Source organism: Gastrolobium bilobum, unplaced genomic scaffold, assembly GCF_033153095.1.
Source record: "Gastrolobium bilobum isolate Gb01-03AN ecotype WA unplaced genomic scaffold, APGP_CSIRO_Gbil_v1 utg2894, whole genome shotgun sequence".
NCBI classification, from domain to species: Eukaryota; Viridiplantae; Streptophyta; class Magnoliopsida; order Fabales; family Fabaceae; genus Gastrolobium; species Gastrolobium bilobum.
The window spans coordinates 225,808-251,337 of NW_026897400.1; the positions used below are offsets into that span (position 1 = coordinate 225,808).

The 25,530-nt window shown below is 33.6% G+C and overlaps 3 protein-coding genes across 3 annotated transcripts; all 3 read left to right on the forward strand.

Moving 5' to 3' along the window:
- The first annotated feature begins 291 nt into the window (after nt 1-291).
- Nucleotides 292-3,831, forward strand: LOC133306608 (probable LRR receptor-like serine/threonine-protein kinase At1g14390). The gene is made up of 5 exons (XM_061506930.1): nt 292-447; nt 556-717; nt 1,233-1,322; nt 2,275-2,402; nt 3,777-3,831. The coding sequence occupies exons 1-5, from the start codon at nt 292-294 to the stop codon at nt 3,829-3,831; spliced, it is 591 nt and encodes a 196-aa protein (XP_061362914.1).
- Nucleotides 3,832-6,451: 2,620 nt separating this feature from the next.
- On the forward strand, nt 6,452-6,802 carry LOC133306609 (ethylene-responsive transcription factor 13-like). Its single transcript, XM_061506931.1, has one exon. The coding sequence runs from the start codon at nt 6,452-6,454 to the stop codon at nt 6,800-6,802; it is 351 nt and encodes a 116-aa protein (XP_061362915.1).
- Nucleotides 6,803-8,928: 2,126 nt separating this feature from the next.
- LOC133306610 (ethylene-responsive transcription factor 13-like) lies at nt 8,929-9,618 on the forward strand. The gene has a single exon (XM_061506932.1). It carries the CDS (start codon nt 8,929-8,931, stop codon nt 9,616-9,618), a length of 690 nt encoding a protein of 229 aa, XP_061362916.1.
- Nucleotides 9,619-25,530: the final 15,912 nt, after the last annotated feature.

Here is a 25,530-nt window from a genome sequence, read left to right on the forward strand (position 1 = left end):
TAAACCGTTGAAAGATGCTCGTATGTTATTGCATTTTGATTGATGTTTAAGGATTGTGACGCTGAGGCCTTTGGTTGAGGGATTGTATTTGAACACATCCCCAAACGACAAGCACAATATTCATTGTATTTGAACACATCCCAAACGTGTCGTTGAGGGATTATCTTACATGTAAATGTAAAGATTTGAATTAACTTCAAAAGCTAAGATTTGAATAACCAAAATATATAACACGAAATTTCAATTTAACAGATAGGAGAAAAAAAGGAAATGTTGAAATGGCCACAAAGAATGACAATCATCACAGGCATTGCAAGAGGAATCCAATTCTTACACACTGGAGTTAATCCTGGCTTATTTGGCAACAATATAAAGATTGAAAACATTCTGTTGGATGATAGTCTCAATGCAAAAGTTAGTGGATACAACATTTCGTTCACTTCCAAGGTTAGAACATATTATATGTAATTTGACTGATTCTCTCAGTAGTATTTGCATTCAGTACCTTACTTTAAGTCACTAACCTCAATGAAATCTGCTTTTGTAAATTTTTAGGGAGGTCTTGACAGCACACTTAAAGAACAAAGTGCCCCCAATCATAATGGTACCAATGATGCAGAAAAGGAAGATATCTATCAGTTGGGTGTTATTCTACTTGAAATTATCACTGGCAAAATAATTACATCTTCCATTGAAGTAGAGGAGCTGAAGAATGAGGTATGCATGACATTTTATTCTTAGTCCAATATCTTTAGATTAAATGCTTACAAATCATAAATATTTACCAATCTTACACAATTATATATTTTAACCCCATTGAAGAACCATAAGCATGTACTATTGGACTTGTTTTTCCTATCTTTAATTTAATTTTCTCTCTATCAAATATTATGTATATGAATCATTGAGTTATTTTCCTTTAGTTATTATTAATATTAATTTAGTTATTTTCCTTTTTCATTTTGTTGGTTTGAAAAGACTAATAGATTACCTACCAGTACCACTGTAGCTATTTTTTTCTTTTCTAATCGTCTGTCATGTGCTTTTATTAGTTTCTTTATTGGGATTCTGTATTTGGAGGTTTTGATTTACTGGCTTGAGGTTGAGTGACTTTTTTTCTCCTGGGTCTTCTCAAGTTTTTTTTTTCTTTTTTCCTTTTAATGATATTGTTTCTTTAGATTTCTCAATTTGCTTTTAACTTCCTGTTTGTTTTAAACTTGAGTTGAGTTCAGAGAACGTCTGCAAATAAGTGGGATATGGAAAGGGAATATGCAAGCCTTCTAAGAATAACACTTTCTTCTTTGAATGCGATTGCAATCCAGGTTGGAAGCAACCTCTTTCTGCTCATGATGAGGGTTTGAAGTTTCTTCTTGCATTATTCCCAATTGGAAGAACTCTCTCCCGCCCAAAAAGAAGTTATGTATTCGCTATTACTTTGTTGTTCTCTGTTTGATTTGATCTTAACACTGCATTGTTGGTAGAATGTTTGATTTCAGTTGTATACTAACAAAGGAAACGTGGTGATTCCAGTTCCCAATTTAATACGGTTTTTAACTTTGTTATTTTTCTAACTCTTTTTGGCTGCATGTGGTCGAAAAAGTCTCTGTTATCTGTAAAAGTATTTAGCATGTTACTATGTGGAAGTGTCTAAATCACACAAGTTCTAAAGCAATTAACTTGAAACAGAGGTGGATAGAAAGATAACTGAACGAAAACTTTACAAACTAAAATGCATCTCTTGCTTGAAGGGTAGAGATTTTCTTCATGTATATAAATCTTGTCAAAGTTTGTTCATTGGACTAGGATGTTGAAATAATATGAAAGCAAAGAATTAAGTCATGATATAAAGCTCCAAACCATTGCATAACTTTAAAGATAATAAATATAAACTTTTCAACACAGTGTAGTCTCATTATAAGTTGTAAAACTACTATTTTTTAATGATATCTCCAACATTTTAATTTGCATTAAGAGGGAATCAACTAAGAGCGTTAAGTCAAATTACAGAATTGACAAGATTTTAATATAATTTACAAGATTTTAACTTAGCGTTAAGTTAAGTCAGAGTATTAAGAGGGAATCAACATTTTAACTTTAATATGATTGGCACTCTCTCTGGCCTGTGACTAATATCCTAGCATTTGACTGATTGCACTTGGGACTTGGAAGTATTTACACTCAGTAGAAAAGTCTTCTTGTATTAAGATAATGCTTATGTTTATAGGAACTAATGCATGTCTTTTGATCCTCTTTCATTTTGCGGTACATATGCAGGCCACAAAATCCACAGATGAATTTGAAGGTCAGAGAGCTGGGGATCCATTTTGGGTAATGCGGCTCGTTGGTTACCCTGGTGTATCCACAGTAAATGGAACCAATGTTATGAAAAACGACATTGGATGGTAATGAAATCTTGGACCTGGAGTTCTCAAATGTTTACCTTTTTTTCTCTTTCCATTACTAGGCTTTAAATCACTAATGTTGTTTTCTTTGTTACTTTTTCTTCTCCATTTCTTTGAATCCAAACAAAACCAGCGGAGCTCACACCAATTATGGTATATCTTAAGCTTAACTTCATAATGATAAGTCTAGAATATATGTTCAAGTCATTGTCAATGATGTTAGATGCTGCTTAACATATTTTGCTGTTTCATTTTAATGTTCACAAATTTTATATAAACTAAATTTTTTGCTGACTTCTCATTACCTGCGCAAATTAGTTTTTGATTTGATTAAACTAAACTAAATTTTATTATTTTATAATTAAATTGCGAAATAATAATGACTAACATAATTAGATAAATGCATGTATTTTTGGTCCTTTCGTATGTCAATTGCATTGTTCCCTCGCACACCAGCACCTTGAGCAACGAATAGGGGGCAGATTTATAATTGTTCAGTCTGTGTTGTGTCTTCTTAAATTTAATTAATTTTTTTAAATAGTTTGCAAAGGAATTTCCTTCTAAAGTTCTGTATGTCAATTTTTTTTATACAGGTATGATTTGGTGAAAAACATTTATTAAAAAGATAGGATGCATACAACAATTCTTGGAAGACAAATTTAAAAATTGTGTTGTTATATTTTGTTTAGTTGAACAATGAAGTTAATATTTTGTATAGATGTCTTGTGACAATCACAAACTTATGATTTTAGCTTTATTTGGCAATTATTTCTCTTAAATAATGTAAGTGGAAAACTTGATTAGCTTCTTTTGCTGGTAAAGGAAACTCCTTTAGCTTATATGAAATGGAAAAGAATATGAATTTTGAAAAATTATGCAAAAAACTTGATTTACTCATATGAGTAGAAAAAAAAATATATTGTGTTAAATTGTAAACTCCACTTTATTTGATTATCTCCCTTAATTTGGTTCTTGGTTCTAGTATCAAATGCAATATTTATTATTTGTTTTTTATATGATTGGAAAATTTTGTAATATATATATATTTTTTAAAATTCCTTATAATTAGCCACAGTTATGTCTCTGGCAAAATAAAACTTTTTATCACTGGGATCCAAATCGTTTAGCCACGAATATAACGTGGCTAATATAACATAAATCGTGGCTAACTCAATGTTACCACACTCATATAAACCGTGCTTAAATGCAAAAATTACCGTGGTTAAAATAATGCAACGCCCGTTTTAGCCACGGTTTTTCAAACAGTGAAGAACTCATTTAGCCACGGTTTTTATCATATTTTGAAAGAGCAATTTTGTTGTAGTGTTTAGGTTTTAATTTTTTTGTTTTATTTTAATTTTTTTGTTGATGCAGGTACTATGTTGTTTTTGCCCCTTGGATGGCTCCTCTGACATTGTTTGTGATTTAATTCTTTTAACAACCTGTACGCGTTTTGGCTTTTTTGCTGAGTAATTATTTAGTTTGGTCCTCGTCTGTAAATTCCATTTTTTATTTCTTACAATTGGATGGAAGTTCTCGTGTTGCAAAATACATACTTGTACGTAGCTGATATTTGTATACAAATATATTGTAGTATTTTTCCTACATTATTCATTTGATTTTTATTTTCTTTGGCTCAGCATTCAAAATTGATTCAGAATTAATATTTTTTTTTATGCAGTGGACACAATTAGCCACAGTTGTTATCATGGCTAATATTAAGATTAAATGTAGCTAAAAAATGTTACCACACTCTATACCATCGTGACTGAGAGCAAAAATACATGTGGCAAAATGAATGCGACGCCAGTTTTGCGCACGGGTTGTGGAAACGTGGCCAATTCGTTTAGCCACGGGTTTATTCATCGTTTGCCTCATTTTTAACCGTGGCAAAACTCTGTATTTTTTGTAGTGTTGTCAAACATTAATCTTATAGTTTCTTCTCTTCTTCTATGGGTTTTTGGTTCTTGCATCCACAATTTTCCTAGTAGGTTACATCCAAAACATTTGGCGTTTTTCTGCATTTGGAAGTTGTTTTTATTGGTGTTTAGGCATTTTTTAAATTTCGTTGAGATTTTTCTAATTTTATGTTTTTGTTTGAAGGGAAAAGTATTTTTTATGTAACACGAAATAAAATTATTTTCTTTAACCTAAAATGATGTCATTTTGAAATTGAAAAAAAATGAAGTGATTTTGGAAATTTTATTTTCTCTTGCAACATGAATTTTTTCAAAATGCTCTTAGTTTATATTCTCCAAACAACCAAACAACATCATTTTGAAATTGTAAGAAATAAAATTATCTCATCTAACATTATGAAAACTAAATCTTTAGTTTAATGTAAAAGGTGTCTAAGACTGAAGGTTGAATTTTTTATTTTTATTTTACCCTTTAAGTAGGTCAAATTTTAGGGTCTATTTGATAATGAAAGTATATATTCACGTGCTTGATTTATATATTATTTAACCACTTTTAAATAAAACGTACAAGGCTCTGGATCATTGTTTACAAAAGGGCCCATTACAATCAATGTCGTCTGAAACTCTAGAAGCACTAATAATAATTTTCTAGTACATATTTAAGATGAAGGTGCATGGGAATTAAAAATAGCATATTTCAACCGAAGGTATATATGGTTGCTCGTCGTGGTTTATTAATCAATTCTTTTTCCGTTTGCCTTTATATTTAAAACACTTATAATGCTTGACCATTTTACATTAACATTCTTTCAAAGAAAGGAATCTTTCTCTTTTGAAATTCTGTGCAAACAGCCTCGTGCAAGCCTTATAATTCTGCAAAACAATTCTGTTCCCATGTTCACAAGAAAAAAAAACATGTTAGTGTCACTACTTTATGCTCACAAAAAGTAGGAGCTTTTTTTTTGTCATTAGTTCAACAAATTAAATCTTGTACCAATTAAGTCAATAATGTAAAAAATGACTAATCGTTTCTAGATGTAAACATTAATTTTTCCATTCTTACATTGAGGAATAAAGTATTTATTTTTCAATCTGAGTTCTTGAAATTGTATACACTTATTTTTACTTTATTTCGATATTCTTAATCAATAAAATGAAATGAATTTGCTAATATTAAACAATTAATATTCAAAATATAAATCGTGTGTTCACAATAACATGCATGGGATCTTAAAGGGTAACGTAAAAATTAAACCAATTAACCCAATTCGCATCGGTATGGTGGATTGTTTAATCATACGTATATGAACTAATTAGTAACCTGTTTGTTGATACTTAAATTGATTAAATTCTATATTTCGTGGAATATATTTTTTGTTGAGCCTATTAAAATTACTTTATTTATTAAACTTTTATAAGCGCTTAAACTTCTGTGAGTTGTTGTGTAAACGCATAACTATAAGTATTCATCTAAGGCCACTGTTTCCTTTCCCATTAAAAGTTTCCATCTTTCAGGTTGACAACTAATGAATCAAGCAACTTTTTCTACCACTTCATCAGACAACAATTTTTAGCTTCCTTGACCTAACATCTAATTACATTAAAAACCATATCATATATAGCAACTTAATTATATATTCGAGCATGATACATATAGATGTATATCAGCTTATCTATCCAACTATATATCCAAGATACAAAGAAAGGACATAGCTTCTCCACTTGTACCCTTGCCTCCTTTTGGCAAGGATTTTCTCTCAATAAAGAAGAAAAATTTAAAAATAAATTTATTTAATTAACAAAGAAATATTTATTAAATCATTGATCAACCCTGCTAGATGACATAGTTAATAAACAGGTTGTTATCGGGACTAAAAGATTTCTGATTTGATTTTTAGGCGGAACAACTTAGTACAAATGACAATAACCTTCACTCTCTATCAAAATATACATTCAGAGTCACAAAGGAACAACCTACGAGAGTTGCGAAACATCAAAATTGTACGGAATAATGAACACTCATGCTTCCAACACCAATGTGAAAGTAATCAATAACTTTGAATTTGAACCTTCCGTGACGACGATGTTTCAGGACGCTCCGTCGTTCTCTCTCGGAGCTCGAGCAATGGAATGAACAACGTTGATGCAGCTGCAAAAATGGAAAATGAGTGTCAAAACAGTAATGCTAGAGAGGCGCGTGGAGTTCACGCGCCGATCTACGGAGGTGTCCGAAGAAGACCATGGGAGAAGTATGCGGCAGAGATAAGAGACCCTAAGAAAAATGGCGCAAGGGTATGGCTTGGGACTTATGAATCAGCCAAGGATGCAACTTTGGCTTATGATCAAGCCGCGTTTAAGCTGCGAGGCTCAAAAGCCGAGCTGAATTTTCCTTATTCGATTCACTCAGGTGATGCTGAGCCGGTTAAGCTCATGCTGATCAAGCGGCTCTTGCCTGAGCTGCCCTTGCCATCCGCTAGTTAAAATGGCTCTGCAGTGGCTTTGGAGCTGGATGGCTCAAATATGTCAATTTTCCGAAGACACTATGTTGCAATAATATGAAATATGTAGCACATGTGTTATTTGTTTTGGAAAATGATGCTCGTTAAGAGGTTTTCTGAAATCAGTAAATAGTGACTACAACTATATCATTAAAGTAAAGAGATCAATGCTCTGAATTTGGTAAGATACCCAGTCTTCTTGTTGTTTATGTCTATGTTTGTTTCCTTTCTGGGATTGTTAACCTTAGTCTTTCAATCAATTTAGTGTTGGTTTTTTTTATTTCTTTAATGTATTAACCAGAGGTTTTTTCAACAAATTCGTTACAATCTTTGTTGTTTAATCAAGAAATAAAAAAAGACCGAGGATGACTTTAGAGGGGTGACTTTCAACGTTCACGACCAAAAGCTTAGCTTTAGTAAATAGTATTTCTGATTTGGAGACACTAAAAACGTCAACAGAAAAAGAATAATTAAATCATATGCATGCTTAAGAAGAAGCTCTGACCATAGTCTCACACCACGTTTTCTTTCATCACTAGACTTAATATTTTATTCAAAATTTTATTTTAACAAAACAACTATCGTATTATATACATAGCATTTCTTTTTCTCGGTATAAATTACTTTTTCCTTGTATCTTTCAATCGTTTCACAATTATATTCAAAAATTAGAAACCATTTATGTGTGTGTGTCTAAATATATATATATAGGGCAAGATCTTTTGATACCAGTGTCAAATTTTAAAATTTGACACTAAATTTTATCAGTTGATTTTCATCAATCAATGATTATCATTTATAAGAAATTAGTATTAATTAATAAGTTTGATTCTCAATAAATGATAATAGTTGATTGACGGAAATCAAATGACAGAATTTGGTGTCAAATTTCAAAATTTGACACCAGTGTCAAGGTTCCTACCCTATATATGTGTGTGTGTGTGTGTGTGTGTGTGGGGGGGGGGGTAGGATCCTTTGACATCAGTATCAAATTCAAAATTTGATACCTCATCTGAGAGCCGTTAGATCAAAAAAGATTAATAACTCTTATTTGTAAGCATGTGACATCATTGATCTTTTTTGATCTAACGACTCTCAGATAAGATGTCAAACTTTAAATTTGACACTAATGTAAAAGAATCCTACTCCTTTATATATATATATATATATATATATATATGGTAAACAACTTCTCCTTTCAAAGGAGAAGTTTTTTTGGTGCAGCACTCATGTCCAAAGCATTGAAATGTATGATATGCTTTTTATTTTGTTTCTTTCAAAACAATCAATGGGTCCCATCAAAAAATTATCTCAGCTGCAAAAAAAAACTTCTTCTGTGAAAGGAGAAGTTGTTTACCCATATATATATATATGTGTGTGTTGTGGACAAAATAGTGAAGATTGAAAATAATTACTAGATAACAAACTATTCAAACCATTTCGCTTACTTGTTTTGAACTTAGTTTTGTTAACACTCAACCCATCTAGTGTTAAATTTTTAATTATATATAGGGCACATCCGAATTCACAATGGAAGCAATTTGATTCTAATCATAGGTTTGACTGTACGTAATTCAAAAGGTTGAAAGTAAATGCATTAGACATATGAGAATTTGTTAACATTTTAGCGTAGAAAGTAAGTTCGGGGGCTAAAAAATCAACTATGATGCTTGCTTTATAAATAACTCAAGGACAAAATATTATTTATATGGATATATATAATCACATAAGCACGTGTGCATTACACAATATTATACATAAGTCCAATTTAACATAACATTCTCTGCTTCAAAGAAACATGACGTCGACGTACGTCACTTTCAAACAGAGAAATAGAATAGAATAAAATAAAATGAAAAGTATATATGGACATCCAACCTAATCAGCAACTTTTTGTTGTGTTTTGAAATCAAAAAGCATTATAGCACATGGTGAATTAAGAACTTTCATGGAACCAACAAAAATCAATGTTAAAAAATTTGAATATTATATAAATGCTTTTTCTCTTGACGTATATATAAGAGCATCATCCAAATATAGAACACTCACAAAGTCACAAAGGAAGATAGAAAGAAAACTAAAACCTAAACATCAAACTTGTACGGAATCATGAACATTACAAACGCAAATGACACCAATGTGAATGTCCTCGATCACATTAAACCATCTATCACGACCGCGTTTCAGGACCCTCCAGCTCCGGCGACGGCGGCAATCTCCGGGAGTTCGAGCCTCCAAAACATTTTCTTGGCGGAGAACTGGGCGGAGCTGCCGTTGAAGGAGGATGATGCCGATGACATGGTTATCTATGGCGCTTTGCTTGAGGCTGCAAGCAACGGATGGTTCCCCGCAACTAACAGTAAGGTGAACAACGTTGATGTGGAGGTGAAAATGGAAAATGAAAGCCAGAATCTTGATATTGCGGAGGCGCGTGTAGCTCACGCTCCGGGTTACAGAGGAGTACGAAGAAGGCCATGGGGGAAGTATGCGGCAGAGATAAGGGATCCAAAGAGAAACGGCGCAAGGGTATGGCTTGGAACTTACGAGTCAGCTGAGGATGCGGCTTTGGCTTATGATCGAGCCGCGTTTAAAATGCGCGGCCCCAAAGCCAAGTTAAATTTTCCTCATTTAATTGGTTCCGGTGATGCTGAGCCGGTTAGGGTCACGCTTAAGCGGCGCTCGCCGGAATTACCCTCGCCATCTGCGGTGGCTGAGAAGCGTAGTAAGCATGACTCTGTGGCGGCTTTGGAGCTGGATGAGTCAAATATGTGGCAATTTTATATGGACACTTGGCAATAACATGGAATGATGATATATATGAAATGTGTTGTCTTTCATTATTGTCGGATTGCTGTAGTGAGACGATAATTTGTAATTTTCCTCACTTTTTTTCTTTGTGATATGAAAATATATTTTCCTTCATAATGATAATGATCAAGAATACATAAGAAATCAATGATTGATCAATAATGCTATTTAACTCACATTCTTGAGATCCGAATATGCATAATCACATATAAAAGTGAGTGATTTTTTTATTTATTTATTTATCTTTTTTTTTTTATCTAACTACTTATTTGGCAATTCAAGCATTGAACATACAAATGAAAAGATCCATAAACCTAGCACCTTATTAAAGTTGTGGATTAAGATGTGGTGTTAGACTCACTTATTTTGAGTTTCTTAGACTCACTTATTTTGAGTTTCTTAGACTCAAAATCGAGATCCCAAGACCTCTTCTAGAGGAAATCTTATCATTGGGAGCAAAGATGGTTTGTAATTTATTTCATTATTTATACGAATAACGATTATTGAAGTGGAAGGTTGATCATAAAATCAATTAAAATCACAAATTGAATTAAACAATTGTAATTCTCAACAGGGGAAGAGGTTTAATTTGTTAAAATTGGTGACTATTACTACAACTATATTGCTTGCTTTAAACCTAATGATTTTTGCATGGTAATATTTGTAAGAGAATGCAGAGATTTTTGGAAGGGGAGCTCTGAAAATGACAAGAAAATTCACTAAACTAGTTCGTAAGAACTAAGAAGTGGGAGAGTGGGTTTTCTAGGATCTATAAATAGTCCATACAGCATCGGTAACAAAAGTATGCTGAGGTGTGTTTACCAAAAAAAAAAAAAAAAAGTATGCTGAGGTGTTGGTATTTTTGCTCATTCTTCCTTTCTTCAAGCTATAATTCCAAATAATGAATTTTTCTCGGGCTTGGTTTAGGCTTGTAGAAAGAAGAAGAAAAATATTTGAAAGTTTCTTAATATGATCATATCCTCACCACAAGAGTGAATCTGAGTAAGATTGAAGTGTGAGCACCCATGTGTGGTAATAATGGAGACGAAACTACTCAGCATTTTGCACTCTTCTAACTCTCACACAATGACACATGAAGATACTTGATTAGTTGATTTGTATCTCATGTTTCAATTATAGCCTCTAACTTAATTAATGATGACGTATTGGAATGAAGGACGAACTTAGCTATTCTGATTTTTAAAGGAGACTTGCCACTCAAGTGCTTAAAATTAGCAATTTAGCACTCTTAATTTGCTGTATTCAGAAAGTTTTTTTAAAAAATAAAAATAAAATAGAATTAACAATATTTTCTCAAAATAAATTTTGTCTGTTAATTTTACCAACAACAACTAAAATAAAGAGAATACTGGTCATTAACAATAATTAACTCATGTTACAAAAAGTTTGTTCCTCGTTATGTTTTGAAAATAAAAAAAATGGTATTGGAGAGTCGCTCCTATATAAATATCATAATTTCCTAAACTGACTAGTTCAGTTCTTACCTTTTTCATTCAATCACTTTTGTGTTGATTTTTTATTTATTTAATTCTTTAATGTGTTAGCGAGAGGTTTTTTCAACTAAATATTCCTTGATATCTTTGTTGTTTAATTATGCAATAAAAAAAGACCGAGGAAGAGATTAGAGGGGTGACTTTTCAACGTTCAAGCACAGATCAAGCTTAGCTTTAATTTAATAATTAGTATTTATGATTTGGAGACACTGAAAAAGCGTCAACAGCAAAACAATAATTAAATCATATGCATTCTAAGAAAACTTACCTCTGTTGCACTGGTTAGGAAGAAGCAATGATAGGAATATAAATGGATTAGGTCAGCTCATAGAGATCTATGACTTAGCCTATATTAAGTCAGATTTGATCTATTATAAATAAGAAAACAGAACAGGTCTAGACTTTTAAAAAAATTTATTTAGAAAATAAGCCATAGGCTTTTTTTGTACATGTCGGGCCTATAAGCCTACAGGCCGGCCTACATGATATTATTTATATTAAATAAAATAAATAAAAATATTATTTTAATAATTTTAAATAATAAAATAATATTATTTTAATTGTTTTTTTAATTGTTGGATGTTTATTAAGCTTAAACAGGCCAACAGACTTAGGCCAAGACTTTTACTTTTTAAATACAAGTCATGCCAGAATTGTAATTTGGCACCTACACAGACTAACAGGCCAGGTCAGACCCAATAATTTTTACACAAATTTGACCTATTTAAGTTAAAGTCTAACCTAACCTAGCCTATTTACACCTCTAATCACTGACCATAGTCTCACCCGCGCGTTTTCTTTCATCAATGGACTTAATATTTTCTTCCAGATTTTATATATTAACAGAACAACTATTGTATTAGAGGGGTGACTATTATATATATATAGCATGTCTTTTCCTTCTGTATCTTTTAACCATTTCAAAAAAATTTACTCGGTTATGGATATCTATACAATCTTTTTATAACAAAAAAATATATATTATGAAAGAAGTTAGTTCAAGTTGTACATGCTTAATTATGCTTAAGTAAGATTTTAGATTCAAATCCTTGTAAATACAAAAATATTTCTTTGAGAGAGAAATAGTCCCACCATGATGTGAATGTTCTTGACTCGAAAATAATTGTCTCCTAGAATATTTATGATTTATAAAAAAAAATCTATATAGCTAACACGAACATCTCAAAATATTAGAAAAGCGCATATGTAATCAAATATTTAGATTTTGTTTTCGTAAATCTTCCTTTTCTTTAACAGAAAAAAAGATTTGTTTATATATTTCATAATTGAAAGCAATGTTAATTTGTTAAATAAACAAAAAACTTTAATTGTGAAGACAATATCTAAGTATTTTAAGATTGCTCAACAAGGGTGACTTTACTCATGACTTTCTGATATTATTATTAAATGCTGTTAATAAATTTTTTAGCAGTTTATTTATTATCACGTTTTATATGAATGATATTTAAAAATTATGAGTCATTTATTTATATCATATGTGGACAAAGGAGTGAAGTTTGAAAATAATTACTAGATAACAGTCTTCGCTTACTTGTTTTGACGTTTCTAGAAACCCTCAATCTATCTAATTTTGAATTTTTAATTATAGTGCACATTCGAATTCGCAATGGAAGCAGTGCGGTTTTTATAATAGGTTTGACTGTACTTAAGAAAGTTGAAAGTAAATCATTAGACTTGTGAGAATTTGTTTATATTTAAGCGTAGAAAGATATGGGGGGAAATCAACTATATATGATGACAAACTGTGATGCATCATAAATAATTCATGAACAATAATGAATGATATATATATATATATATATATATATATATATATATATATATATATATATGATTTTATAAGAATTATGTTGTAGAAAAAGTAGAGTAGTCATGTTATAGAGATTCGTATTTCGTGCCTTAAGTTTTTTTTTTCCTTCAGAAAATGTGGAGCTCATAAAATATTGTGTGTGTTGGAAATTCTTTTTTTTTCCTATTGCATGTAGATGCAAATTCCATATATACAATAAGAAAAAATATTTGTCCTTTTAAATTACATAACTTGTGTCATTTTACTCTAAAAAAGAAATGAGATTCACATCTTTACTTTTTTTGATCCACTATCTTTTTCTTATGATTTATCTTTTTCTTATGATTTATCTTTTTCATGGCTATAAAAAAAAAAAAAGAATTTCAGCCCGTGGCTAAAACTTTCCGGTTTGCACGGAGGCAGATGTTGGTAAGTACATTGGTGGAACCACCAACAAAAGGAAAAAAATTGTAAGTGCTAGCTGAAGTCAGTATCACGGTAATTCATTTTTATTATGACATGTTTGGTATAAGTTTTATTTTGAGTTTGATGGAGAAGTGAGAGTGGATATTGAGAAATATCATGTTTAATTAGTACAAGTTTGTAAAAAAAAATACTAGAAGATTAGGAAGCATAGGAAACTTTTTTGTGTTGATTTTGGGTGATTACTACTGTTCCAAAAACCCATTTGAGATATGATATTTTGACATAAACGAGGAAATGAAAAAATGGAGAAAAAGTTATGGACCAATTTGACCCTCATGCATTTAAAGTGAGCTCTCGTCCGCAGCTCTCGGCATTTTGATCCGTTTATATGCAAAGAAGAAAATAAAATAATATCAATATTATCTAGTGTTGTGAAAATCTTGAGAGTTGGAAGAGATAAGATGTGGTCTTCACAATTTTTAAGGAGGGGCACTTTAAGTTCAAACAAAGCAAAATAGCAAAATATGGTTGTTGTTTTTTTTTTGTATAGAGAAAACATTTAAGTGGGATTAGACACCGGTATCCCATTAGAGTCAGGGAAGACCCCCCAACCTCTTTGAGGATTTCTGGGAGGGATTACATATCACCCACCAACAAAGTCCTCACATCAACCAGCGAGGTTTGAACCCACGCCCTTGAGGGGTATGGACCAAACTCTTAGCCAACTGTGTCCACCTTTGTTGGCCAAAATATGGTTGTTTTAATTTTGTAAAAAGTGATAAAAAAAACTAGCACATGGAGAAGGAGGGATGGTAGCGACAAATTTGCATTGATTAGTATCGATAAGTAAAAGTTTATATGATATGTTAAAAGAGACTCACTTTTAATGGTTCTTTTAAAAAAATTATAATGGGGTGTTTTTGTCAATTTAACCTATTTTCCCATAACTATTTTACATTTAATCAAACATAAACTTTGCAAATTTAAATAAATTTTTCTAGTAATATTTCGGTCAACCAAACAATTTTTTTTAAATTTTTCTATCAAACTTACTTTCCTACCATATTCCCATTAATTATGATTCCCTGATAAAAAAAATATTTTCTCTACCAAACGTCACCTTAGATTACATCAGCGGATCTTCATATTTTAGTAATTTGCACATGATCTACCTATATATCCTAATAAAATTGAACTATTTTCGTACTGAACTTCACTACGACAATAATACTAAAAAATTGCTCCAACAAAAGAAAACATTGTTGGATAAAATATATGTAAATTCTGATTGGTGATTTTTTTCTTAACAATTTTTCATTCTTTGTTTTTTTTTTTCCTTTTTTAAATAATAATTTTGTTAATTTTTTAGGCCACAATAATCATTTTATGACATGCATATTAGTCGCTTTGACATACACTCATACATTCACAGGCATACATTTATTTTGCGATAGTCATGGTACTCATGTCATCTTCTCCCATTATGCTCTTTAAGTCATGGCTCCAAAGAAAGACAAGACATACAAGCCTTATTTTTCAAAATTAAATTACAACAATTTGTAAAAATTAAAATTTTAACCTTAAGTACCATGACTATCCGCCCTCCTTTATTTGCACATGAAAAGTTAGTAACCAAATAAACGCAAAAATATCCAAAATATGTTCTATGCATTCACATGGATATATTAACTTTTAACATAACCAAAAATTCAAGAATTATACGAAGATCACATTTTTATCGAAAAAAATGTTAAAGATCAGATCTTTATTTAACCAAAATGCAAAGGTTATACTTTAAATCGTTCAAAATATCAAAGATCAAATCTTTTACCAACTAAAATGTAAAGGTCACATTTTTAACCAATCAAAACGTCAAAGATCAAATCTTTAACTAACCAAAATTCAAAAGTCACATTTTTAACCGATTAAAACATCAAAAATCAAATTTTTAATCAACCAAAATGAAAAGATCATATTTTAACCAAACAAAAGTACCCTAATGTAACAGCTCGTTACGTACTAGAACTGTTATCATTGCATATGGTATTAAGCGCAGTTACAATCAAAATAATTGAGTTAATTAAATTACGGGTAAACTTTTTTCCTTTATTACATTCATTTCTTTAAACAATTAACCATTTCCGTAACTAATTAAAACAACGCCGTAATTGTAAATGCAAAACTCGCGGAAGCATAAAACATACTAATCATTATCTCTCTTAGCAATACTAATGATTTTAGACTTCATAAAACACATTTTCAAAATTTTACACAGTGGTAATCGATTACCCAACAATGGTAATCAATTACCAAAGGCTCCAGAATGAGACAATAGCCAAATTTAGGCTCCCCTGTTTTGGGTAATCGATTACCTAGACATAGGTAATCGATTACTGAACTAGGTAATCGATTACCTATGTCAAGGTAATCGATTACTTTGAACACAGTGGCTCAATTTTACGTCCCCTATTTCAGGTAATCGATTACCAAAGCAAGGTAATCGATTACCTTACTGTAAAAATGACAGATATTAGCATTTAAAACACAAAAGGGTGATGTAACTTACTCCTAACACTCCACTATTTCATACAAGATCTAATGTAGGCTCTAGGCCCTTCTATCATGCATATTCCTTACCATTGTTTCATTTTACATCATTCACCATATCCTTTGTCATTTACACATCATATGGCTCATGTTACATCACAAGTAACCAAATGCCTCTAAATGCAAAATATGTGGCCATGAACAAGTCTCATGCTCACCAATAAGTCGTTGTAAAAAATAGGCATGAAATGTAAAGCAATTACAAAAGACTTAGAATCTAATCATGAACACCACAAAAGGATGGAATCTCATCATGCAATATGTTCATGATCTAAGTCCAAAATGCTAAATATAATACTATGTGCATCAAATATGCTCCTCCAAAATGCCATGCTCTCCATATGCACATCATGCTAGAATCCTCCACTAAGCGGGCCTCTTGCCCGAAGCTCCTCAATGCTCTCTATAGCCTGAAATGATGTCCCCAAACGCGGGGTGAGATATACAAATATATCTCATTAAACCAAGGGTACTAGAGGATCACTCCACCCCATGGCTCACTCAATGTGCAACAATAACATCATATAAAATGCATAACATACAAAATCACAAACAATTGGGCACAAATCCAAGAACATGCTGGTGCCTCTCTCATGGATGAGACGACCCCATGGCAAAACCCAACTGGAACTCCTTATCAGACCTATCCAGTGGAAGTCCCACGTTTGGATCATCCTGGTGCCGCTCCCAGAGTCGACCCTACGGCAAAACTCGACCAGAATCCCCAAAGGATATCTCCAGTGAAAGTCTAAACCACATACATCTACTGGCCAGAGATCACAAAATTTCACACACAACATGCTCCAAGCATGTCACACAATCAAGCAATAATGCATGAACATACATATTCACACAATGCCAAAAGCACAAAATCCAACCACAACCTTCCACTAGGTGTGGTGGAGCACACAAGGGACTAAACCCAAGTTCTAAAGGTTTACCTCAACTCCAAGCACAATGCTCCAAAACGTAAGCTCCAAGCTTAGTCCGTTTCTATCGCGTCCGTGAGAGGCAACCTATATGTTCAACAACAATGACCATCAATCAATTGCAAACACTTCATCAATTTTACAAGACTTATCACCAATTTTAGCCATTTAGGCCTAATGGCCCTTTCCCATATAATTCAATTATCTTAACTACTTGGATTATCAAAATAATTCACCAACCCACCACTTATACACTAAATCATCAACCATTGCCTAAACCATATTTTCACATCATTTTTCCTCCAACCACATTATGGTTCGAAATTCACAAGAGGCATAACCCAAGACTTTCAATTCAATTTAACACTAACACATATCATGCAATCCTATTATTAATTCATATCCATGCTCCATAATTCAATTATTTAATTCCATACTCATGCCAATTTACAAAGTCTTGAAAACTCATCAATTGCCTAAGTTAAACTTCACAATTCACAATAATTTTTATTGCATCGATCATCATCATTTATCATTCTAAGCATTTAATTCCAAAGGAGACATACCATTTCATGCTCCTAACTACCATAACTCAACTTACAACTTCAAAACCCTCATCCAATTTATGATCTCATAGAAAACCCAATGGGAGCGAGAAATCTTACCACCAATAGCTTCCTAGGGTCTAAGGGGATGATCTCCAACCAATGAATCAACCCAAAAGTCACCAAAAATTCCCCAATTTTTGTGGCTGTTTTAGAGGTATATCTCCTTCCACAATGCTCTCTACAAGATGCACTCTACATGAAAGTCATTCACAAGAGTGAGAGGAACAACTTTGTAGTTGGAAGTTAATCTCAAAAGTGTATAAAAAAAAGTTAGAAATTCAAACCAACCCTAAGTCTCTTCAATGGATGTGCACGACGGGGAAGAAGAGAAGGGAGGAGAGAGAAATGGGAGGAAATCAGATTTTGTGACTTTAAGTCACTTAATCCACTTAAAGTGGGTCCCACACGTCATTTATCTTTCTTAAATCATCCATTTTAATACACAAATTCATAACCTACGTATTTTTCTCGTTCACGTCATATTTTTACTTTCTAAAAATACTGATAATATTTTCACACTTATCGGTACAATTATACCGCAGTATTTTACACCGGTAAAATCACTATTCATCAATTTTTTCGAAACTTGCCTATCCACTCGATTTTTCGTCCTGAATCCATTTCCAGCATTATTTTTATCATTTGAGACCTTCTACTCAATTTTTCATGCCTAGAGATACGTGTTTGGTAAATTACCATTTTGCCCTTTCTACGTATTTTTACTCTATTTCCAAATTTTCACTAATCTTACCATTTTAATCAACATTATCACTTATAATTATACATTTAGAAATACGAGGTGTTACACCTAATTTGTCGATAATAAAGTAACAAGCTTTGATACCAATTGAAAAACGCCTTTTTATAGGCCATGAATATAAAGGAAGGAAAAACAAAAAATTTGTGCGGAAGAAGCAACATTTGTTTATCCTCAAACATGTTTAACACAAGAATCATACAATAGATATGTTAGGGTTAAATTCGTTACCTTTGTTCAGATTAAAACTCTAGATCAAATACGTTCTTGATCACAACTTTTAGACTTGAAGAACACAAGTCCTCCGATGGAAGTCCATACCACCTTGTTGTCTTGTAAGAGAATAACGCTTCTTCAAAAACCAAATACCTTTCAATAGAGGTTTCTAGACTTGAGAGAAGAAAAGAGGGTGAGTGGCGCCTATGGTGACTCCAAGAGAAGAAGAGATAGGCGCCATACTAGTGTGTGTATTGGCTAGGGTTGTATTGGCTAGGAAAAGTCTATTGAAAATTAGGAAGAAGGACACTACATATGTGGCACCTAATCAACCTAAAAATTAGGTAAAATTAGCGCCCTAATCAACTCACAATCTCATTAGGTAATTTTATTAATTTAATTCAATCAATCCAATTGATTGATTTCTTTAATTTTAGTCAATTAATATAATTAATTGGTTCCTTAATTATGGTCAATCAATCTAACTGATTGGTTTTCTTAATTTAGCCAATCAATATAATTGATTGGTTTCCTTAATTTTCTCCATTTTCATTAAATTTAATTTAATAACTATATTTAAATTCAAAATTCAAAATTAGAACCCAAATTAATTTTATTAATTTAACAATTAAATTAATTAGGTTGTATTATGGATCAAATCCAAATTGGCCCATGATCCCACCTCCTCTCTTTTGGCCCAATATGTGGGCTTTACAAACTTTGACCCAATTAACCCTTATTGGATCCAAATCACATATGCTAGAATTCAAGACAACTTAAGGTGTTTGTCTGTGACCCATCAGCTCCAACATAGCCACTGACTAAATGGATTTGGGCCTGTAAGGCCCAATCCATTTAATGACATCACAAAGCACTAGCAATGATTTGTTGTCCCAAAGCTAGTCGAGTTCATAGAATGATCAACATGTTATACCTATTTGATTATCGTGTAAATTGTCTTTTCGTCTTGGTTTTCTGTCCCATTGACTTAAGGCAAGGAAACTTATCAACCTCTGTGGTCTAAGATTAGCTTTTGTCGAAAAAAGGAATCTTCATTTACGGACTCTAAAGAACGGGCCATCTCACGACTCCTTTACTATGGATAGATTCTCGGGTCTCGTAAATGTCATCTCGGTTTCATTGATCTATGGATAACCTAATATCTCACAGAGATTGACGAGTCCCTTTAGCTTGTCCACTAGCCCTAAGTCCTTAGAGCATCCCAAGAGTATACCTACGAGTCTCCACTTTTCAGGCAGACAAGGTATATAGTCAAAGCAAACCTTCCAAAGCACAAGCCTATATGACAACGTCAGGTCTAGGGAAAGACACACTCAAATAATAAGATATATTACCTATTGAAACTATTTGTGAGATTTTCTTGTAGTGTCTCTTGGTGGGTCAGTTCAGTGCGAGATATTCTCCAATAGGTCCTCCCACGAGTCAGCTAAGAAATCTCCATGTGTACAGCTCACGAGGACTCTACCTTACATCTTCATTCAAGTACCTGAGTCGTGATAGTCTTACCCGAGATCACCAGTGCCCATTCTTGATGTCTCTAGACTAGGAATATTTTTTCGGCAATAGACTTGTGGTGTCATTGAGCCCTCATGATCATGATCCCTATCATAGATCCTCAATATGACACTCGTTCCATTCCAAGGACTTTATCCAGTTACTCATATTCAATATAAACATATAATATTTGATACATGCAATATGAAACATGATAAAGAATACTTTTAGTCATAAGTTTATTCATAACAATAAAGAAGTACATGGGTCTATCGGACTCTCAGATTGTCTCTAAACACCTATATACTAACAGAAAGTGCCACACACTTCTGCGGTATAGATTGCCAGGAGATAACTCATCCTGCAAAAGTCATTAAATATCGCATCATCGACTTCCACGAGTTAGCATCTTTCCCTAAATCAAAATCTGTATAGCCTTGTAACTCGGCTTTTCCTTCTCCAAATCGGAGGAACAAATTTGTTATTCTTCTGAGATACTTGAAAATCCATTTGACTGCTTCCCAGTACTCTTTGTCGGGGTCGGACAGATATCGACTTACCATTCCAACAACATATGCCAAGTTGGGTCTCGTACAAACCATCGCATACATCAAGCTTTCGACGATGGATTGGTACGGGATTTTCAACATCTTGTCTTTTTCTTCATAGATCTAGGAAATTGTTTCTGGTTATATGTCCGGCTAGGGGTGCTCACTGTCTTGGTGTTGTCCATGTTAAATCTTTTCAGAGTCTTCTCTATATATTTTTCTCGACTCAGCAACAGTAGCCTTCTAGGTCGGTCTCAGATAATCTTGATTCTAAATATCTGCTTTGCAGGGTCGAGGTGCTTCATCGCAAATGACGAGCTTAACACTTTCTTCAGGACAACTATCCTCATCTTGTCTTGCCCGAATATCAACATGTCGTCAACATAAAAAAAACAAAATCAGAAAATCTCCAACCTTATACCTCTTCATAAAAACATAGTGGCCGACCTCAGTCTTCACAAACTTGTGATCAGTCACTAAGTATTCAAACTTCTTGTACCACTGCTGAGGTGCCTGTTTCAGGTCATATAGACTCTTCTTCAACCAGTATACCAAGTCTTCTTGTTCCGGAGCTCAGAATCTTTCTGGTTGCTCCATATATATCTCTATTCTTCAAGGTCACCGTGAAGAAATACCGTCTTCACATCCGTTTGTTCTATTTCAAGGTCCATTGAAGCTGCCATGACCAACATGGTTTGGATCGAAATCATTTTCACCACAGGAGAGAATATTTCTTCAAAATCAACTCCCTTCTTTTGATTACGACCTTTCATCACAATTCTGACTTTGTATCTTGGCTTTTGGTCGTTCTCTTCATGGTTTATTTTTTATACCCACTTGTTTGTCAGATCTCGTATTCCTTGAGGCAACTGGATCACTTCATAAGTCTAATTTTCGTGCAAGGACTTCATCTCGTCCTATATTGCCTTCTCTCATTCTTCTTTGTTTGAGCTCGTCACAACCTCATCATAACTCTGAGGTTCACCATCTTCAGCAACAACGGTGTATTCATAAGGTAGGAACCTAGTCGAAGGTTGTCTTCCTCGAGTAGAGTGTTTGGGTTGTTCTTTAGGTTGAGAATCCCAAATTCGAAATTCGAATTCGCATCTCGACGAACTGAGTTAAATGCATTCCTTTGTCTTTGCATCAAGCTTCTCCCTTTCGTCTTTAGGAATATGCACGAAAGCTTAACATCCAAATACCTAAGGTGACCATAGGCCGTTTTTCGACCTATTTAGACTTCCTCTGTAATTTCTCTTTCAAGTGGTCATGATGGTGAGAGGTTGATCAAATCAAAAGCAATTCTAACGGCTTCTCCCCAGAAAGATTTTGGCAATCCGTTATTGGATAACATACTTCGGACTTTCTCTTCAATAGTCTGGTTCATCCTCTCACCAAGTCCATTCTGCTGAGGTGTCTTGGGGTGTCTTCTCAAGTCGGATCCCGGACGCTCTACAATATGCATTAAATAAGCCGCAGTACTCACCACCATTGTTAGATCGGATCACTTTCAGCTTCTTGCCAACCTCTTTTTCCACCATTGCATACAATTCTTTGAAGGATTGGATGACCTCGTCTTTGGATTTCAACAGGTATACCCGCACTTTACGGGAATGATCATCAATAAAAGAAAAAATATTGAGCTCCACCAAGGGATTTCATCGACATGGAGCATAAGTCAATTTGAACGAGGTCAAGAATGTACCTGCGCCGTCGGGGTTGATCCGGTCTCACAAATAAAACTCGGTGTTGCTTTCAGCCTAGGATGTATGTGCAGTTCTCCAGCACTTAACCTTTCAACCCAGTCAATGATCCTTTCTTGTTCAAAATTTGGAGCCTTTTTCTCGTTTATATGGCCGAGGTATTTTTGCCACATCTCCATACTAGGTCCATCACGGACAGAGTTGGTTTCTCCACCATTTATCTTTCCTTGCATCACGTACAAGGAGCATTATTTCTTTCCTCAAACAAACACCAAATTTCCCTTGGCCAATTTCCATCTACCACTACCAAAGTAGTTCACTAACTCCGCATCATCAAGCTGGCGTACCGAGATTAGATTCAAACGCATATCAGGTACATACCTTACATCTTTCAACACAAGTCAGCATCCGACATCCGGGTCAGGGTCACATCACCAACACTAATAATTTTGCTGGTCACCTCATTTTTCATCTTCACAACTCCAAAATCACTACCTCGGTAAAAGGAGAAAAAAACCCTTTGTGTGGAGTGACGTGAAATGAGGCATCAGAGTCAACAATCCAGGTGTAGTCATTATATGCAACATTTAAAATTATCTCCATCGAGTAGGAACATCTCGGCATCAGCATTGGCAACCACTGCAGTGGTGCTCTTGTCTTCTTTATTCTTCAGCACAACCTGATCCTTGATATGCGTCAAGCATATGATGCTTTCTAAGTTAAAAGAAGCAAGGAATTAATCATAAATGTGTGAAAATAAGACATAAATGCAAGAAATATTGATTATTCCTTCTCAATCATTCTCTCACTCAATTTATGCATTTCAATAGCAAGAAACACAAAAAATGAAGTGAAGGAGAGAAGTTGAAGTTGCTGAGTCTGGCACAAAACGCACGGAGAATGGTGCAAATCGCGCCATTTGGACCAACACTTTCTGTTGCTTAGTGCATTTGCGCGGATGCTGGAGTCGAGTTACTCAATGTCAATACCAGAGTATCCCAGCTTTCTGGCAACGAGCTCAGCAGCAGCAATGCCTGCATCTCATCATCAATTTTCATCTCGGCCTTATACAGCTAGTTCACAATACCTTTATAGGTGTTGAAGTGCTCAATCATACTCATGTCGTCCTTGTATTCGAGCTTCACAGGTCAGCATACCAGGTGTGCTTTGTTCCTTGGAGTCTTCTTTTGTATCATGGACTTCAACTTCGTCCATAAATTGTATGTGTTTGTGAACTCGAATACATGCTCAAAGAGGATTTTGTCAATATATTTCCTGATCGTGGCTACCGCCTTCCGACTCAGGATCTCTCATTCCTTCTCAGTTTTGCCTTCAGGCCTCTCTTCAAGGATGATAGGCTCGTACAAGTCTTTGTAGTAAAGATAGTCTTCCATCATAGGTCTCCAGTAAGTGAAGTTATTCGTGGTCAGCTTGAACATGTCTCTAGTATGGGCAGAGCCACCAGTCTACATCTCATCTGCTTCGGAACCCGTTTAAATCGGGCTCTGATACCACTATCTGGACAAACTCGGCTAAGTAGCCTTTGCAAAAGTCAAACATCGAGCTCGGAGCTCGGCACAATCAGAGAGGGCGGCCTGAACTCACCAGGTCGGCCTATGCACAACAGAAATAGAAAATTACGAAGGAGAAAGAGAGAGAGAATGAACACAAGCAGATTTTAACATGGGAAAACCTTCTCCAATGTGAAAAAATAAAAAAATCCACAGAACTTTAGTTCAGAATCGAACTTTCACTATGAAAATAATGGGTTACAAAAGATTAAACTTCACCAACAAATGATGGTACACTCAAACCTCACCTACGGTAATGGTTTTCTCTCAAATTTTCCTAAGGAGGTCTAACACTCTAGTTTCTCCATAAAGGTGCTCTCAAAAACTTATCTCACAAAATTTCTCTCAAGCCAATCTCTCATCCAACCCTCAACCAATGCTTATATAGGGGAGGAGAGAAGGTTCTAGAATATCAAAAATAGGGGTTGGGGTTATTTGAGCTCCAAGTTCTTTGAGTTCCTTGAACCTCAAGTTTCTTGAGCCCCATTTACCAACATTGGGTCTTGGTAGCATTAAGGAGGAAAAATCCAACAACTCCCAAGTTTTCTCTTAAATTTTCCTAAGGAGGTCTTACACTCTAACTTCTCTCTAGAGGTGCTCTCAAAAAATTATCTCACAAAATGTCTCTCAAGCCAATCTCTCATCCAACCCTCAATCAATGCTTATATAAGGGAGGAGAGTAAAATATCAAAAATGGGGGTTGGGGTTATTTGAGCTCCAACTTGAACCCCAAGTTTTTTTAGCCTCATTTACTAACATTGGGCCTTGGTAGCATTAATAAGGAAAAATCCAACAAGTCCCTGCTAAGTTCGATGTCAACAAAGATACTTAGAAATTAAAACTTTTGTAATTAAACAATGTAGTCTTTTCTTAATTTATTGTGAATCGTAATGCACGAAACACGTTTAAAATCATTACAAAATTATTCCACGCATGCATGGAATAATTAAATCTTTGGTCGCATGCATGGAAGTCTATTCAATAAATGGAATTTATGAGACTATGGTTGACTCTTTTAAATCTTTGGAAAAGTAGGCCATGTTTGACTACTACTGTTTCACCCAAAACATTATTCATCAGAAAAGGACTTTGACTACTTATTTAGATTTTTTATTTTTTTATCATGTCATGTGCTATTTTATACGAGAGGATCCTATTTATTCATGATCATATCCACTAGCGGACTCAAAAATTTTTATTTATGTATGCATATTTAGTCCGAATATTTAGTGGAGGGGATTTGGGAGCAGTGCTTTCAGAAAATAAAATTTAAACAAAATTTTAAATGCATCGAATAATGTGTCATCTCACTTTCTTTAATATTATATAACTTGACAAAAAATTTCGTTCATATATTATGAGAGATATAATATTCAAATAACAAAAGAAAAGAAAATTTGAACTTAACATAAAACAAATAGTAATCAGCTTAATGATATAAAATCACTAAAATACAAGCAGTAAATAAGATGTGTTTCTTTCTTAATATCTATGCTTTATTCCTGGTAATACAGTCACTAAAATTAGTTTTTGAGTGACACTTCTAATTAATTAAAAAATATATCTCTTTTTTACTAAAAAAAATATATGGCTAAATTTATGTGTGCATTTGCACACATTAGCAACCAAATAGGTCCGCCACCGATCATATCACCTGTGATAATTTTGACATTTCTATTCCAATATTTTTTGTCTCTTA

Bases quoted from the DNA above. Each gene is read 5' to 3' on its own strand.
- LOC133306608 (XM_061506930.1), top strand. From the start codon at position 292: ATGACAATCATCACAGGCATTGCAAGAGGAATCCAATTCTTACACACT. The intron at 1,323-2,274 runs GTTGGAAGCAAC...GTACATATGCAG, and splicing joins TGAATGCGATTGCAATCCAG to GCCACAAAATCCACAGATGA. The intron at 2,403-3,776 runs GTAATGAAATCT...TTGTTGATGCAG, and splicing joins ATGAAAAACGACATTGGATG to GTACTATGTTGTTTTTGCCC.
- LOC133306609 (XM_061506931.1), top strand. From the start codon at position 6,452: ATGAACAACGTTGATGCAGCTGCAAAAATGGAAAATGAGTGTCAAAAC.
- LOC133306610 (XM_061506932.1), top strand. From the start codon at position 8,929: ATGAACATTACAAACGCAAATGACACCAATGTGAATGTCCTCGATCAC.